The sequence below is a fragment of the Balearica regulorum genome, chromosome 21 (assembly GCF_011004875.1).
Source record: "Balearica regulorum gibbericeps isolate bBalReg1 chromosome 21, bBalReg1.pri, whole genome shotgun sequence".
Classification (NCBI taxonomy): domain Eukaryota; kingdom Metazoa; phylum Chordata; class Aves; order Gruiformes; family Gruidae; genus Balearica; species Balearica regulorum.
In genome coordinates, this window is record NC_046204.1 from 6,905,237 (window position 1) to 6,921,741 (window position 16,505).

General features: G+C 54.8%; 2 protein-coding genes across 3 annotated transcripts; one reads left to right on the forward strand and one right to left on the reverse strand.

The window, feature by feature from the left end:
- The first annotated feature begins 40 nt into the window (after positions 1 to 40).
- DNAJC16 (DnaJ heat shock protein family (Hsp40) member C16) lies at positions 41 to 12,822 on the forward strand. Of its 2 annotated transcripts, none has more exons than XM_075773482.1 (14): positions 41 to 351; positions 1,314 to 1,380; positions 2,336 to 2,666; positions 3,548 to 3,732; positions 5,025 to 5,129; positions 5,688 to 5,846; positions 6,225 to 6,355; positions 6,598 to 6,781; positions 6,970 to 7,152; positions 7,410 to 7,486; positions 7,948 to 8,028; positions 8,132 to 8,230; positions 8,629 to 8,799; positions 9,210 to 12,822. In XM_075773482.1, exons 1-14 carry the CDS (start codon positions 185 to 187, stop codon positions 9,604 to 9,606), a joined length of 2,337 nt encoding a protein of 778 aa, XP_075629597.1. In that variant the 5' UTR covers positions 41 to 184; the 3' UTR covers positions 9,607 to 12,822. The 2 variants fall into 2 exon arrangements, with proteins under 2 accessions (XP_075629597.1, XP_075629596.1); XM_075773481.1 differs by having other exon boundaries at positions 52 to 351; positions 8,632 to 8,799.
- AGMAT (agmatinase (putative)) lies at positions 12,819 to 15,824 on the reverse strand. Its single transcript, XM_010304447.2, has 7 exons — positions 15,251 to 15,824; positions 14,911 to 15,113; positions 14,637 to 14,685; positions 14,305 to 14,500; positions 13,870 to 14,049; positions 13,526 to 13,610; positions 12,819 to 13,391 (listed from the first exon to the last, which is right to left on the reverse strand). The coding sequence occupies exons 1-7, from the start codon at positions 15,619 to 15,621 to the stop codon at positions 13,318 to 13,320; spliced, it is 1,158 nt and encodes a 385-aa protein (XP_010302749.2). The 5' UTR covers positions 15,622 to 15,824; the 3' UTR covers positions 12,819 to 13,317.
- Positions 15,825 to 16,505: the final 681 nt, after the last annotated feature.

Below are 16,505 nucleotides of genomic sequence, written 5' to 3' on the forward strand. Positions count from 1 at the left end.
CGCCGTCTCTATGGTGACGGCGGGGCGGGCGCGCCGGAAGCGGCGGTGCAGGGTGGGTGAGGGCAGGGCGGCCCGTCCGCGGCCCTCGCCGGTCCCCTCAGCGCCGGTGTCCGTCCCTCCCTCCCTCCCTCCCCGTCCGCCGAGCCCGTGGGGGGCCTCCGCCGGCCCTCCGCCCGCCGGAGCCATGGAGCTGGGGCGGGCGGGCCTGGCTTGGGCCGCCGCCCTGCTGCTGGCGGCCCTGGGAGCACAGGCCGCGGCGGGGGATTTCGACCCGTACCGCGTCCTGGGGGTCGGCCGGAGCTCCAGCCAGGCCGACATCAAGAAGGCCTACAAGCGGCTCGCCCGGGAATGGTACGTGCCTCCCCTCCGCCCTTCCTCCGGGCTCTGATCCGCGCCCTGACCCCCCGCCCCCGGGCGGGACGGACGCGGGGACGGACACACACACACACACACACACACACACACACGGCATCGTTTCGCGTCCTCCCGGGTGACAGGGCTAGGCCGCTGTGCCTTGAGGAGCGGGTACCGCTGCTGGGTAGTGGCGTTAGCCACCTTACCCGGCGGGCTGCGCCAGACGAGGCTCAGCAGGAGGCCAGAGACAGCACCGGGTCCTCCTCGCAGGCCAAGGCGTCCTGACACCAAGCAGACACCTTCCCGCCAGCAATCCGTGCTGTAAAACCCTCCCGGAGTCTGGCCACGGAGGGGGGAAGCATTCTCCCTGCCTCAACTGGGAACCTTTCGTATGCCAGCATCCCGGTCTCAGTTTGATACGCGGGTGTCCAAGGGTGACTCAACCTCCGTGCCGAAGGGAAACGTTTTGGTTCCACAAATGTTGTGCCCCTCGCTCCGGTGGGGTGCGCTGAGGAGCGGGCTCGAGGCATTGCCTTGGAAAATAGCCTCACCTGGAGCTTTTAGAGCCTGCATGGTTTTGCCTGGGACATCCCCCAGGGCTGTCACGGAGGTGTGTTACAGGAAGAACGTGGTAGACGTGTAGGGCAGCAGGCGAGGGATGCATCGCGGGTAGGAGAGATACGGGCTCCCTCGTCCTGGGCTCAGGCCGTTGGCGACGGATCGGATGGAGGGACAGGTCTGTGGGCGCATGGCCCGCGTCCCGGCGCTGCATTGTGGAATGGGGTTTGGGTACGAAGAGCGTGTGCCGGGTATAAAACGGGATCTTGGCCTCGGGGGATGCCGCCGCACACCTTAGCTGTCTGCATCCCGCTTGCCTCTGAATGGAGGCTGATGGCTCGCCATGCCCCCCCTTCCCCAGGGAGCTGCTGACCCCCTTTTCCTCTGGTTCTGCCTCGTAGGCACCCTGACAAAAACAAGGACCCGGGAGCAGAAGACAAATTCATCCAGATTAGCAAGGCCTATGAGGTAACGTGCTCTTCTTGCTAAGCTGTCATTAGAAGTTAAGTGATCTTATTTTTGTGTGCGTGGCGTTGTGCTCTTTCTGCATACATCCACACAGGAAAGGTGCGCAACCCTGTGGAGGTGGACGCCGCTGACCAGAAAAGTTTCCTTTGATTTTTCAACAGAGCCCCGCTGGACCACACCAGCGTGGCCTCCGTTGCAGATATTTTGCTACGGGCCTGTCCTGCTCTCGCTCAAAAGCCTCAGACAAGGGAGGAGCGAGTATTTGCCGAGCCCCGTGCAGCCCGGCGGCTGTCTTGTCCGCATCATGCGTACATCTGAGCATTTTTGAGGGTGACGTAAGCAGCATTAATCACCACGGGGCTCTAGTCGCTTCAAATTATTCTTTGCATAAGTAGTTATTTGCACGTTGCTCCCGTGCCGCTCTCGAAAGCGGCCGCTGCATGGTTTGCAGCGGCTGACCCGATACTTCCATGGCAAGCGAGCCGAGCCCGCGGAAATAAAGCAAATCATCGCCTCCCAGCTGAAAGCCACACTTTCTCTGTGGGGCTTCTGGCTGCTCGGTAAAACTTTTGGTGCTTTCTGATGCGCTGACAAAACCCTCAATGTTCAGGCAGACGCCAGCAAAAGCCACTCCGGAAAAGAGTGTTCGTGCTTGGACGGCGTGATGTTCGGGCTCAAGGAGCAGTCGGTGTCAGAAATGGGTGCAGCTGTCTTGATTTACAGGCTCCTTTTCTTTGGGCTTTGGCTTTTTTTGACCCTTATTTAGCACAGCAAGCCTGGAGGCGATGCGATAGTTCCCTTTTCCAGAATATGTATCCCTCCGAGGCACAGCAAAGGCCACGTGTCCCCTCGCAGCCTGTCCTTGCGCGGCTGCGGTTATTTACTGAGGGGTTATTGTCGGGGCAGTTCCCCCTCACGGTTTCAGGCGACCGTTCTTCTGTCGCCTCCTTCCCAGATTCTCTCCAACGAGGAAAAGAGGGCAAACTTTGATCGCTACGGAGATGCCGGGGAAAGCCAGGGCTACTCTCAGCACCAGCATCGCCAGTTCCACCACTTCCATGAAGGCTTCTATTTTGATGAGTCCTTCTTCCATTTCCCCTTTAATTCGGAGAGGCGTGACACCTCCGACGAGAAGTATTTGCTCCATTTTTCCCACTACGTCAATGAAATTGTGCCAGACAGTTTCAAGAAACCTTACCTCATTAAAATAACCTCGGACTGGTGTTTCAGCTGCATCCACATCGAGCCCGTGTGGAAGGAAGTCGCTCAGGAATTGGAGGCACTGGGTAAGGACGAGGCCGTTGAGGCCGGGCGCGCGTCTCTCGGCCAGCAAGGCTGCAGCCATCACCTCCAGCCTGGGGGGGCTGAGTTTAATCTGTAGGTTTCCTCAGGGATTTATCCTGACGCTTTCCCGCCTGTTACTAACATCATCATCAATGAAGCTACATGTTAGAAATGAGAAGGGGAAAAAACCAAACAACTAGTCCCGTAGATCATGAGGGCAAGATGCCTTTTCTCCTGTCCGTGTGGCTGGTGGCCTAGTCCCACGCCGACGATCAGAAATGACCGTGTGGCCGAGGGCCCATCGCGCCGCCCCGAGTTTAGGCCGCCAGCGTAAATGCCGCGTTGCTCTTCATCCTGCGCTCGGATGGCCCCGACGAGCAAAGATCCCTGCAGAACAGCTCCTCTACTTTAGGGCCACTACATTGCGGTGCAGTTTTGAGACTTTCTGAAGCCATTTAGATCCGAGGAGGTATTTTGACCTTGCCCCTCCGCCCCCCAGCTTTCTTGTTTACCCCACAGATATCATCTGCACGTGGTCCCAGAAAAACCACAAACTCTACAGATGGCAGGAGACAAAGGCATTGTGGTTCCCGCTCACTGAGATTCTTCTCCTTGAGGTTTTAATGTAGCACATAAAATACCAGTGGAGAGAAGAAAGGAGGACAGCATGTTCTCTCTACCTCCCCCTAGATAAAACTAGGAGTTTTAAATACAATCTTCAAGGATTGCAGGAGGAGAAAAGTCCAGAGTTAGGAGGGACCGTGCCTTGAATAAGTCTGGAGCAGGGTGCTGGGCAAGGGAACGGGTCTTCAACCTCAGCGTTCTACTAGGCGTTTTGGGTCGTCAGCGATCTTTCATGTGAACCTGCTTCTCCTTTTTTCAGGAGTGGGAATCGGAGTCGTTCACGCCGGGTATGAAAGGCGCCTCGCCCATCACCTAGGTGCACACAGCACGCCATCCCTGCTAGGGCTCATCAACGGGAAAATCACCTTCTTCCACAACGCTGTCATTCGAGAAAACCTGCGGCAATTCGTGGAGAACCTGCTGCCGGGGAATCTTGTAGAAAAGGTACGCTCCACTAAGAGCGTCACGTGCCGCTTCTCGCATCTGTCTGGATATTCATCTCTCCTTAGCTGTTTCGGTGGCTAATCTGCTTAATTCAGTCCCTGAGCCGATCTGTGTCATGACCACGAGAGGATCCGACCACGGCGGGGGAAGCGAGGCGTTTGGAGAGCTGTAATTACAGCTACAAACCCCGGAGCCAACGGAAGCGATCGCGCAACGCGGCTCCGTAACGCTTCTCCGTGCGGGAAAGCTAATCCCGCTGCTACGTGGGTACGCCAGCAGCTTTGCAGGCCTGCTGCTCTTGTGATTGTAATACCCCGTGGCTGCCAGAGCTGTAGGAAAGCTGCTCCTGGGTTAGGAATCTCTGCTCGTCCCCTACCAGCCTGCTGGATTTCACTTCCCTTCTTTCTTGGGGTTTCACCCAGCAAATTAAGGACCACTTACTCACTCATAGTGTTTCTTTCATCCAGTTTTGATTCAGACCTTTGGAACTGGAGCTGGCAGCACAAGCCCTTTCAAAGTTATGCTTAAAACCTCTCACTAGCTAAAAAAATGCCCACGTTTCGGCCTCGCTCAGCTATTTCTGGCAGAGTCCTAAAGCACCCAGCCCCCCTTTTCAGTCAGCCCCCATGGCCCCCCACTCTGCCTGGAGCCTCCTTCACCTCACCTCCTTTTCCCTCGGGGTCTTCAGCAAGGGCTGCTCTTCTCAACAGACTCTTGACTTGCTGTCCTCTGGATATTGCAGTTCTTGACCCAAAAGCATGGTCACCGTCCCTTTCTGTGGCCTACAGCGGCCGCTTTGCCTCCCGCAGCCAGACGTTCCTCAAAAACAGAGCCAACAGTCATGCTCCTTCCCTGTGGGCCCCTAAATGAGCTGCGATCTCCCTTTTATCTCCTTCCCCGAGGACAAAGAGGGACCGCAGCTGAAGCAGAGCAGGTTTGATGGGGCTCACAAGCGCCTGCTAACCCTCGGCTTCCCTCTATAGATAAAGCGTATGACCCCAATGAACAGTCAGGAGAATGAGAGCAGCATCAGCTTTGACCCGGGACAGCATCGACAGAGAGTGCGAGAGCTAAGAGGGTGGGGGGAGGTCAAGGCCAATGGTTTTAATTGATTTCCCCTATCAAAAGAGCACAGATCAGGCGTACCTGTTGGAAAGCCAAACCCACGGTCTGCTTTCTGTAACACCCAGACAGCTTTTCCAGGCATGGTTCTCCCCTAGACACCTAATCACAGAGCACTGCATGTGTCTAACAGCTTGGAGGTTAAACTAATGCGCTGATTTTATTTCAAGATTACAGATAAAAACTATGTCCGCTTTCTCTCCAACTGGAAGAAAGAAAACAAGCCCCATGTCCTTCTCTTTGATCATATGCCAGTTGTGCCATTATTATACAAGGTAACGTGATTTCTATCGCTGCAGTGTTGACTCACTAATAATAAATCCAGCTGTTCCAAAAGAAAATGTGATATTGCCACGAGCAGAGGTGGACCGATGCCTCTAAATACTATTGACTGGTCCTAGGAGAGCAAGTCGATTTGCCTTGGTTGCAAACAGCACGGCCAGATGACTGGCTTCGTTAGGAGATGGTTTCTCTGTCCTGCCACAAATGTGCCCTTAGCGGATGCGAAGGCACGGGGGCGGTTTCGGAGGCAGTGGCCGCACAGGCGCGTACTGACCTTTATTGGTAATGAGAGATTTTTGCGGCACATCTAATTTGGGTTACTGGGAAGCCCATTTCCTAAGAAACCCCTGCTACCGTGCACAGGGTCAGCTTGTAAAATAAAGCTGTGGATCCATGGAGGCTCCCCATGTGATGACCAGTAGAAGGCAAACCGCAGTTTGGCAGGGGAGGGGAAGGGCTTTTACCTCTTGCAGTCACAGCAGGTATTTGGGGGACAAAACGTTGTTTGCTCTCTAACATAAACACACGCTGGTGGCTTTCTTCCCGTCCAGCTGACTGCCTTCGCGTACCGTGATTACTTGTCCTTTGGCTACGTGTACGTCGGACTCCGAGGCGCTGAAGAGTTGTCCAGTCAGTACAACATCAACGTCTACACTCCCACCATGATGATCTTCAAGGAGCACATCGACAGGCCCGCTGACGTTGTGCAGGTATCGCTCAGTCCTCTCCAAGAGCTTGGGTGAAACGGATGCTGAGGTTTTCTGACCGAGCTGGTGGTCGGAGGTTGGTCAGTGGCACGCTTCGGAGTAACGAGCGTTCGTTCTCAGCAGAACCTTGGGCTTGAGCAGAGGCAGAGCGTGGCCGTTAGGAGGGAGGAAGCTCGGTAGGCTTCAGCTGTGGCCTCTGACCTTTTGAGGAGGGTGGCTGCAGGCAGCTTCTCCATCTCAGAGCCTCAAAACGTCTCCGGCGATTTCAGCGAGGACCGTGACGGCCAGCAGCCTTCCCCTGGCTTCAGACAAGAACGTTGCAACAGCTTTATTCTCGTCATCCTGCTCGGTTCTGACCTCTGCTTTCTTTGTCCTCGCCAGGCACGAGACATGAAGAAGCAGCTCATCGACGACTTCCTCTCCCAGAACAAGTTCCTCATGGTGGCCAGACTCACCAACCAGAGGCTGTTCCAGGAGCTGTGTCCAGTGAAGAAATCTCACCGTCAGCGAAAGTAAGGCTCTGCGGGTGACACGTCCCCCGGCTTTGTTCCCCAAGGTCCAGGGCTGCTCCTAAACACACCTCGTGTTTGATTCTGAGGGAGAAGGGAAACGATTGCGTGGGGTCATGCTGGGTATCTGCACTGTTTGATAACCGTCCGGCTCTTCAGGATCGTTCTGGCTGGCGGAAAGGGGACGGTCGTTTCCTCTCGTGTCCAGAATGGCTCCTAATCCTCCATCTCGTTGTGTTGCCTAGGCACTGTGTGGTCTTACTTACCGGAGAAGGCGAAAAGTTCGCTGAGGCTTATGAGGCGTTTCTGACTTTTGCCGTGGCCAACACAAAAGACACGCTGAAGTTTGTGCACATCTATAATGATCGGCAGCCGGAGTTTGCAGACGCCTTGCTGATGGATGACGAGAAGTATCGGGGAAAATCAGCTGTGAGGGTTTTCTGGTTTTTCTTTTTTTCCCCTCCCTTCTTTCCGTCTGACACTCTAATTTGCACCGCTTGATGTAGGATGCCGTGCTTTGATCTGACGCTAATTCTGGGCAGTGATTTGAAGCGGAACATCTGTCTGGTAAAGGGTACCTTCCTCTCTGACGTCTGCGATGTTATTGGCTCGTCCAGGTGGTCATTTTGGAGAGGCGCAACAACGCAGGGAAGATCTCCTATAAAACCTTGGAGGAGGCCTGGCAAGGCAGCAAGGAGGACAACTTCATCCTCCTAGATCTTCTGGACCAGCTGAGGACAGACCCCGGCCTTCTCTCTTCAGAGACTGTCCTGGCAGACTTGAACGACGAACTCGCTCCCGTAAGTCCACGGCCTTTCTGGCTGCCTAACAACCGTGTTACCTTTTTGTGTGGTCCTGTCACAGTCATTCACGGGGAATTATTTCTATTTTTAAATACCAAGGCAAGACTCTTACACGCTTTCGCGCTCATGGAAGGAAGCTCGCGGCGTGCTCCAAAAGCCGATTCGGCCCACGGTTCTGTTTAAGGGGTGGGATCCTATCAGGGCTCTGGAGAGCAGTTTTGTCATTTTCTTTCTTCTTTGCTCTTGTTAAACAGATGTTCCTCATCCGATGGCTCTACTCCATGCTGGACTACATCTTGGACTGTTGGGACAGTTTGTTTCACAGTAACTGGTATGGATTGGGTGTTAATGAGACTCTACAGGGAGCAGGAGAGCTGTTGTCTTGTTCAGATGCACAGTAGAACCTGGTCCTTATTGCGAACGTATCAAAACACATAGGTGCCTGTATACTCTCAAGATTTAGGTGAAGAGTGGTGACACCACGGTGACCTTAGCTTCTGCCTCGAGCGCTGGGTACTTTGGCCTTGGGGCTGAGTATGGACATTGGGCTCCTGAAAACACAGATCGATTGCTGTTTTTCATGGCTGCCCCATAGCCTTATTTTAAAGTGGATCCATCGTTGTCCTCCTCCTTTGGGGAGGACGAAATCTTAATCGTCTTTAAGACCCCAGGAAACGAGCCGAGTTTCTGGGGAAACCGCATGGTGTTAGTTGAGGTAGACTGGAACTGGAATTCAAGCAGAAATCGCACAACTCACGGGGCCTGATTGCTCTTTGCAAATCTTCCCCTTAGGCGAGAAATGATGCCGCTGCTGTCCTTGCTCTTCTCTGCGCTCTTCATTCTTTTTGGCACCGTTATTGTTCAGGCTTTCAGGTAAGTGCCTGCCAAAACATCCTAGGGGGGATCTTATAGTCCAGCCGAGCCTCTCAGCCCAAGCTGGTGCCTTAAACCCACACGAGATAATCTTCCTTCGCAGCGATTCCAGCGATGCGAGGGACTCTCCTGCCTCCGAGAAGGAAGAAACCGCCACGAAGACCGAGAAGAACGACACAAGCTTCAGCAAAGAGAGTAACAGGTTCCCTCTCTAATTTCTCCAGAAATGTTTTCCACTGACGCATTGCTCGGGGAGCGGCCGTGCGGTTGCCGCGAGGGGCAGCGCGGGCACAGTGAGGGGAGTAGGAGCAGTGGTTAGCCAGGACCCGGGCCAGCAGGACAGGGGTGCGCAAACTGAATTATTGTTAAGTGATTCCTGCTGAGTTTGCCCCAGACAACATCCTCGGGGGAAAGGCAAAGGCCTGACTGACTCGGCGAGGAAGACGCAAGCCCAGCCGTTGTGCCAATTAGACTGGCTTTAGCTATGGGACGCAGGGACGGATCGGCATAAGGGGGCGGAGAACGACCTCATGGTTTCTCTCCATCCTCAGTCGCTCCCGGCCCTTTGTTCCCCTTCACTCAGTCACCGTTTCATTGCAGCAGGATTCCCAAAAAGGGCTTCGTCGAGGTGACCGAGCTGACGGACATCAACTATAACAGCAACTTGGTACGCCTGAGGCCGGGACACATGAACGTCGTCTTGATCCTGTCCAACTCAACCAAAACCCTCCTCCTCCAGAAGTTTGCCCTGGAAGTCTACACGTTCACAGGGTAGGCCGGGGCCCTCTCCCTTCTGTTACTGCTTTAACGTTACGGCTCCGATGGGAGGTTAGGAGCGGTGTCGGCTCGATTGCCAGGAGGGAACGCTTCTGGCGAGCAAAGCAGCCTCTGCGCGCAGTGAGCCGCCAAAAACCGAGGGGCCTTTCCCGCCCTGGCCGGTAAAGGCGGCCAGACAGCTCTGGCACTGCTGCCGCTTTGGTTGTACCCGCGTTTCAATGAACTGAGAGCACGATAGTGCTGCGCGCCAGGTAATTGTCGCCTGTGCCGAACTGGGTTAAGAAAGGAGCCGTGGCACCACAGCTCCGCACCTGCCCTTGTTTACAAATGCTTACCTGTCCGGTAGGAATCCGGCCTGAGGCGGGAGACGTGCTAATCCTGATTGTCCTCTGCTCATCCCGCAGGAGCAGCTCTCTTCATTTCTCCTTCCTCAGCCTGGACAAGCATCGAGAATGGCTCGAGTACCTGTTAGAGTTCGCGCAGGATGCGGCCCCCATCCCGAACCAGTATGACAAGCATTTCCTCGAGCGCGACTACACAGGCTACGTCCTGGCTCTGAACGGCCACAAGAAATACTTCTGCCTCTTTAAGCCTCACAGATCGGGTGATGAGGGAGGAACCCTGGCATCGGGCGAGGACTACGATTCCTCACTACACACGGAAGCCAGAGGGAAATCCTCCTGCAGCCCAGGATCTAGATCCATTAAAAACAAATTACACAAATTATCCTTTTGGATGGAACGCCTCCTAGAGGGTTCCTTACAGAGGTTCTATATCCCCTCGTGGCCCGCGCTAGACTGAGGGTTTTTAAAGGGATTCTAACAACGGACAAACTTTTTATGAAGATGACAAGGGACAGCTCTTTCCAGGAACATACAAACAAGCGTGACGAATGGACCTTAGGTTTTAGATGAACTTTCCCTAGGGCCGGCGACTAGACAATACCTCCCCGTGCCCGGAGCCTCGGAGCGCAGCCAAGCGCGCCAGAATTCCCTCCGCCGACTCCTTCGTGCATTTGGATGCCGTACTACTGAAGAGCCAAGAAGTCCGTTTTTTTCCCTTCTTGCCCTGCCGCATCCACTTCCCGAGTTGCCCCCTCCCTGTTCCATCTCTCCTTTTACCCCAGTTTGAAGAGAAACCCCGTGACTTCTCTGCCGCGGTGACTCCATCCGGCCCGAACGCGGCCAGTGACGCAGGTCGGGTCGTTGTTCTCTCTCCCCTTCCCCCTGTGCTTAGCCCGTGGTGCATGGTGTAACACTGGCGAGACCCTGCCCTTCCGAAAGGCCTTCTCCCACCAAGCAGTCGTGCTTATCAGCTTTCCCCGGGGTAAGTGATCTAGAGTACGGGTGGGAGCGTCTCCCTCGTAGCGAACCTGTAGCTGGGACTCACCTGTGGTGCAGGCTAGTAGGTGATCTGCATGTTTCCTGCTCCTCCTGTCATAGTTCCACATGCAGCTTCCCCGGCTAAACCACAACCAGGGAGGGAAGGGGGTTTTTGCACGGCCGTAAATACTATCGAGGTGTTGAGCCATTTAAATGTCACATTGATTTTTATTTTTTTTTTCCCCAGATGCCTTTCTGCTTCTGTCGATTTTAGACAATGTATCCTAGAGCCATAACTTTGTGTCCTCAGATTGTAGGTGTGAGCTGCTACGAGCCAGTAGATGTGTAAAAGAAATTCTACCTAGCTGCTAGGGAGTCAGTCCGGGCTCCTCTCGAACACCCTTATGTCTGTAGTACAAACCAACCTTTCTTTGTATCAAGGAACCTAATTCTTCAACGATTGTATTCTTGAAATGTTGCCCCAGAAGTGCTGTGTCATCAGACCGTCGCTTACGCGTGAAACTCCCGTTGGTTTAGGCGTCGGTTTAAGATGCTTGGTTTCAGCTTCCCGCCTGTTTCCTTCTTGCCACAAACCTTTGTTTCTCAACGTGCAGGCTGCTGCCTCGGGTTTTGGTTTGTTTGCGTTGGTTTGGGGTGGGGTTTTTTTTGTCTTTTTGAGCTTGCGGGTCTGTGCGAAGCTAGAACAGTCCTAAAGCGCAGGGTTTGGTTTACGCTTTGCTCTAGCCGTGCTCCGACAGCCACTTTCAACGCCACGGGGGGAGCGGGCCGCCCTTTGTAAGGCGGAGGGAAGGCGAGCGGCCAGAAAGCAAAGTGGCAGGGTTTCTCTTCGCGGCTGGGACTGAAATCCTGTGGGCCTTGTTCTTCCTTTTCGCTGCTCCGGGGCAGACACCGTTGCCCGGGCCGGTACTTGCTGCGCCTCTGCCAGCCGCTCTGCACTGGCCCCAAGTCCCCATGGTCCCGAGTCGCTGCTGGCTACAGTGCTGCCGAAGCACGGGGCGGCTTTTGCCATTGGGCTCTGAACCTGACGGCAGAGCGTTTGGTCAAGCACGTGGTGCTAATTCAAAGCTCACTCGGCCCTTGCCGCCTTAGTTACCATCCGAGCGGAGCAGCCAGTTAGTGGGAATAACTCTGCCAGTCTCTGAGCTAGCTGCCGATCTCAGACAAAATCCGGGAATGCTCAAAGTCATTTTACTGCCTATGTGACCCAATTGCTCACAAGCCCTTGGCTTGCTGCATTCCTCATTCCTCCCTCCCTGGGAGCAGACTGGCACGCTCTGACCGCCACAGGCATCTCAAACACCCTGTATAACGTACTTCCAAATAAAGGCTACGCTGCTACCAACTGACCTTACGTGAGGCTACTTAATGTTAGCTCAGCAGACTCCGAGCTTGTGCTGCTGCACGAATGAGGCACTAAAGTAGAAGGAAGGAAGGAAGGAGGGAGAGCAAGGTCTTCTCCCTGCCAAAGAGCTCCAAGGCACACGCGTACCGCTGAAACACAGCGGGAATGCTGGCCTGATGCTGCTAGGGCTTCATTTTCACTTGGCTGGAGCAATTGCTGTCGTGTTCTTGTGCTTTTTCCCACAGCCTGCCGTGCGGGATGTGGCTAGAATAAGGTTGCAGCCCAGTGGAGGGCTCCGCACAATTTTTTAAATGTTTGCCAGGGCAAAAAAGAATACTTCCTGGCTCTCTGCTGTCTCTCCAGCTAGTCAGAAACCAGGAGAAAACCCTTGACATGAAAAGAAAAAGTGCCTAGTTGTGCTACAGCAAGGGAATTCAGCCCTGCCCCGAGTAAGAAAGTAAGGCCTGATGGCCTTCAAAATACAGTTCACGTGCTGCACGCCTGCTGGAATCCTCTTCTTACTTTCCTTTTAGCACAGGTAACCTCCCCTTTTAAACCGAGTTCTGTTTAAGGAGTGCTTGCAGCAGTCCGCCCTGGCTGGCTGTGGCTGGACGGGAAAGCGGTGCCTGTTCCGCTGTAACTCTGCCCTTCACCGCTTTTAACCGGGTCAGGCTAGCTCAGCTCGTGTCGCTGTTTTATGGGAAAATGTCTTTCGTGGGCTGAAGCAAATGCCAAACTGTGCTAAACCACTCAGGTTTATTGTCCGTCACGGAGCACTGGGCCCTTGCTTTCTTGTAGAAGAGCGTGGTCAGAGGCTGCTTACGCCCAAGAGCCGTCCGCCCTCTCCCAGCAGTCGTGAGCCATCACCCCCTGATAATTTTCTAACCCATATCGTAATGTTATCACCAGCGAAACGCACTTGTGATTCAGTTCTGCACGTGGTGGTTCATAATCCAAAGATTGAGGAATTTCAGTCCTAGTGCGCTATTCTAGTGAAACCCGAGCAATCGCACGCTGCTCAGATGCTGAAGCAAAGGGATCCAGGCCCCCCACGTCTACAGGTTGTAACAAAACTCCTCTGCCGTTCACCAAAAGCCTGCCAGGAACCAGTACCCTAACGCAGCCTGAGAAGTAGGACTGAAAACTAGGAACATATTTTGCACTTTTGATACTGGGGCTGGGGGGGGAAACTAACTTATTTGGCAAACTTGTCTTTTTTATTTTTGGTTTTTGTTTTGTTTTGGGTTTTTTTTGTATTTGTGAACAGGCACTGATGTCATTTTGTTTTAAGACGATGACAGATTCGCAACCAAAATAAACTATTTTAATGTGTGATGAGGTGGCTCCGTGTTTCCATGTACAAACTAACCTCGCCTCAGCTCAGAAATTCCAGGAGCGATTAAACCACTCCTGCCTTAGGAGAGATGCCTACGGTTATCCCCAGCGGGATATTCAGTTAAATATGCCCCTACGCTCAGAACGAGCCCCAGGCCACCTTCGACTGCCCTCCCTTTACGTTCGTTGTCCTGCTGCTGCCTCTTAATGGGAGAAACCTTTTACCAGTCACAGTTTTGCTGTCAGCCCAGTGAGTAATTCCAGCTGTGAAACACCATCAGCCTCATCTTTTCCTTTCCCCGGCAAACTCAAAAGCTACAGACACCAGTTAAATGGGCTCTTCAAACCCATCTGCTACCTACAGTTTATCAGCTTAAAAATTACCTTTTCTAGTGGTAAATGGCATTTATTCCTTACTGCGAAATCCACGTTCCCTGCAGCCAGCGGATGGGAACGGGACGCGGAAAGCCCCAGCTGAGGTGGGAGCTGCCCTCACTTTGTCTTCACTCTGGGGAGAACGCACAGCATCTCGAACAGCAGGTTTGCCCCCAGGAGGGCTGTGTTACCTAAGAAAAGACAAAAAAAAGGTGAAAAAAAAATAAAAGCCCCAAGCCATGAATGCCCAACATCCACTTTCACTCAGGGCAGTTGGCCGCCTCTGCCAAGCGCGTGACTTGCTCTCAACCATCTTTAGACTCACCGGAGACATCGTACATTGGTGCAACTTCTACGAGGTCACAACCCACTATGTTCAGGCCTTTGCAGCCACGGATAATCTCCAAAGCCTAGGGAAAAAAAACATTTGGGATCAAGAACCACATCTGGCCTAGCAGACTGGGCCCAGCTCTGCCTTCCCCACACGCAGCTAAGGAAACCCATCCTAAACAAAATCACATCACCTCAACGTTTCCTTTCCTCATTCCCTCTGGGAAATGCTCCCTGGTCTCCCTAACCCTCTGCTTTGCCGTGCTGGTGGCATGACCTCTTTTAACGGAAGCGAAAACATCCCCTTCCCACTGGGAAACGAAGCCGTGTCCCCCTTACCTGCGCAGGCGTGAGCCCAGCTATCTCCGGTGTCCCAGTGCCCGGGGCGTACGCAGGGTCTAGTCCATCGATATCGAAACTGATGTACACCGGCTTGTCCCCCATCTGCTTCCTCACCTCGCCCATCAGCGGCACCAGAGACTTCATCCAGCACTCTTCAGCCAGGACTACCCGGAATCCCTGCCAGGATAAATCCTTATGCCGGGGCCAAGCCGCAGAGAGGTACCTTGAAGCACCCTCCGCTCATCCCCGCTTTCTTATTCTCCGCTCAGCCAATGGCTCGCTGCGCCGGGAGCGCTTGTCCTGCGAGCCAAACCGCTGGCGTGGCACGAGATACGGAAAAGACATTTCTTTTCCCGCTGATATTAATGACATGGGAATATTAATGGCAGGGAGAGAAAGCAGCGCTCGGCGAGAGCCTGTGGCTGAGCTTACCTGGTCCCAGCAGTACTTGTAAGGATCCGGGTCATAGGAGGAGCCTCGGATGCCGATCTGGACCACGCGGCCACAGTCCAGCAGCCCTTCCTCCACGCAGCGCCGGAACGGGGTCCCGTGGTAGATCTTCTCCCCCAGGGCTCTGTCTCCGGTGTCGGTGTGAGCATCCACATGCACCAGCCCCACGGGACCGTGCCTAGTCGAGACAGGGTGGCCACATTAGCCTCCATTCCCTGCACGATGGCCCTGCCTACACCATGGAGAGCAAACCAGGAGCCTTCCCAAGGCTCCTCCCCAGGTCCTTACTCTGCATCTCCAGGTTAGAAACTTACTTTTCTGCCACAGCCTGCAGGATGGGGTACGTTATGGTGTGATCTCCACCTGCAGCACGACAGGGAAGAGTGCGTAACACACTGCTCAGCACTCATTACATTTGCTCCCGGGTGATTTTCCCCCCCTTGCATTTATCCTGCACTTGTTTATACACTCCAGGGGACAGGTTCATCGCTCACCTTCTGCCATGTTCAGACTGAACAAGCACGGGAGGAGAGGGAGTTTGGATGAGCAGGGACGTGGTGGCATGGCAGGGTGACGTGGTGTCCTTACCCAAGGTGAGGGGCACGCAGCTGGAGGCCACGATCTTCTGGTAGGACTCTCGGATGAGGCGGCAGCTGTCGGGCAGGTTGTAGAGGTTCACGTTCACGTCCCCGATGTCAGCCACCTGCAGGGAGTCGAAAGGCGCTGCCCCGGTGCTGGCGTTGTACCTCCTCACCATCGCCGACTCGGCTCGGATCTGGCGTGGGCCGAACCTGGGGAGAGAGCACGGCTGGGAAAAGCTGCTCCCAATGCCGGCACCGCGCACCCATCGCTCCTCTCGCAGGAGGAGAGCTGCGCCAGCTGGCTGGAGCGAAGCACCGACTTCCCCAGCACCGCAGCTAGCCCTTACCTGGCTCCCGGCCGGTTGGACGTGCCTGTGTCTAGAGGAACGCCGACAAAAGCTGCGTCCAGTCCCTCTGCCGATGCCTGAACAGGCAGTTTCATCATGGAGCAGACCCCCACGGGCCGGGCCACAAACTGGGCACTGGGGGGCACATTGAACTGCGAGCCCCGGCGGCAAGGGGCCCCGTGCCCTGGGGCCGGGTGCTGGAGAAGCCCCACGGACGCACCGGGTGAGGAGCCGGAGGCGGCCAGAAGAGCCGTGGGCCATGGGCTGCGGCGCGGGGTGGTTGCTGCAGCGGCCGCAGACTGCTTGCGAGCATGGAGCCCGGCTTCCCGGGGCAGCAGCCGGCTGCAGCCAGCCCAGAGCAGGTGCCTCATCCTGCCCCACAGGCTCCCACCCTCTGCCCCACACGGAGCGGAGCGAGGGACGGCGTGGAGGCTGTCCCGTCTCAGCCGGAGTGCCACAGCCGGGCAGAGAGCCAGCCGCCTCCGCCATCCCTCCCTCCGCCCTCCCCAGGGTTCAAAGTGCGGCCTGACACCCCGCCGCTCGGGGAAGGGCTGGGATCTAGCTTGGGTCTCGCCTTTCCCCTCCCGGCCATCCCCTTCCTACACAGCACGGTCTGCTTCCCGGCAAACACCAGAAACAAACGCGGTGGCAAGGGGCTTCAGCTCGAGCATCTCCAACAAGAGCCTGCCTAGGGATTATTAGCATGGCAGGGTGAGAGGGACATGCTGGGAAACGTTCCAGTTTTGCTCCCCTCGGGCACTGGCAGAAAGGAAGACAGCGTTTGTTGCACTAACAGCATTACACTTTTAACCTGCACTTTACAAAAGTACCCGGAATGCTGAAGAATCATAAAAACGTCTCATAACGAAAAGCAGGCAGCGAAAGAAAACAAACAAAAAAAAATCTAACCTCAGCAGAACCCTAGACAGAGAAAATGCAAGCAAACAAGAAGCAATAATAGGGATTTAAGAACCAGGGGCAGTGTGGCAGGACAAGCGTTTTAGGCCATTTTTGAGGACAGAGAGATAAAATGAGATGATTTTCGGGGGGAGGCAAGTTTTGCATCGCTGCAGAACTAGACGCTGTTGCAGTGTGCGAGACCTCGATGGCACGTTGCTGCGTGATGATTTGCTCAGGGCTATCAGCCACTTGACACACCGTGTCATTGCCCTGGACACCGCAGGAGCAGCTAGCGATTTACAAGTCAGGAGAGTACGGAACAGGCACATTCACAAGGTGAGGTCCGTTCCTCTTT

Excerpts from the sequence above, each read along its gene's own strand:
- DNAJC16 (XM_075773482.1), top strand. The coding sequence starts at position 185 with ATGGAGCTGGGGCGGGCGGGCCTGGCTTGGGCCGCCGCCCTGCTGCTG. Across the intron at positions 1,381-2,335 it reads AGATTAGCAAGGCCTATGAG|ATTCTCTCCAACGAGGAAAA; the intron begins GTAACGTGCTCT and ends CCTCCTTCCCAG. Across the intron at positions 8,800-9,209 it reads GAAGTCTACACGTTCACAGG|GAGCAGCTCTCTTCATTTCT; the intron begins GTAGGCCGGGGC and ends CTCATCCCGCAG.
- AGMAT (XM_010304447.2), bottom strand. The coding sequence starts at position 15,621 with ATGAGGCACCTGCTCTGGGCTGGCTGCAGCCGGCTGCTGCCCCGGGAA. Across the intron at positions 15,114-15,250 it reads TCCAACCGGCCGGGAGCCAG|GTTCGGCCCACGCCAGATCC; the intron begins GTAAGGGCTAGC and ends CTCTCTCCCCAG. Across the intron at positions 13,392-13,525 it reads ACCAATGTACGATGTCTCCG|GTAACACAGCCCTCCTGGGG; the intron begins GTGAGTCTAAAG and ends GTCTTTTCTTAG.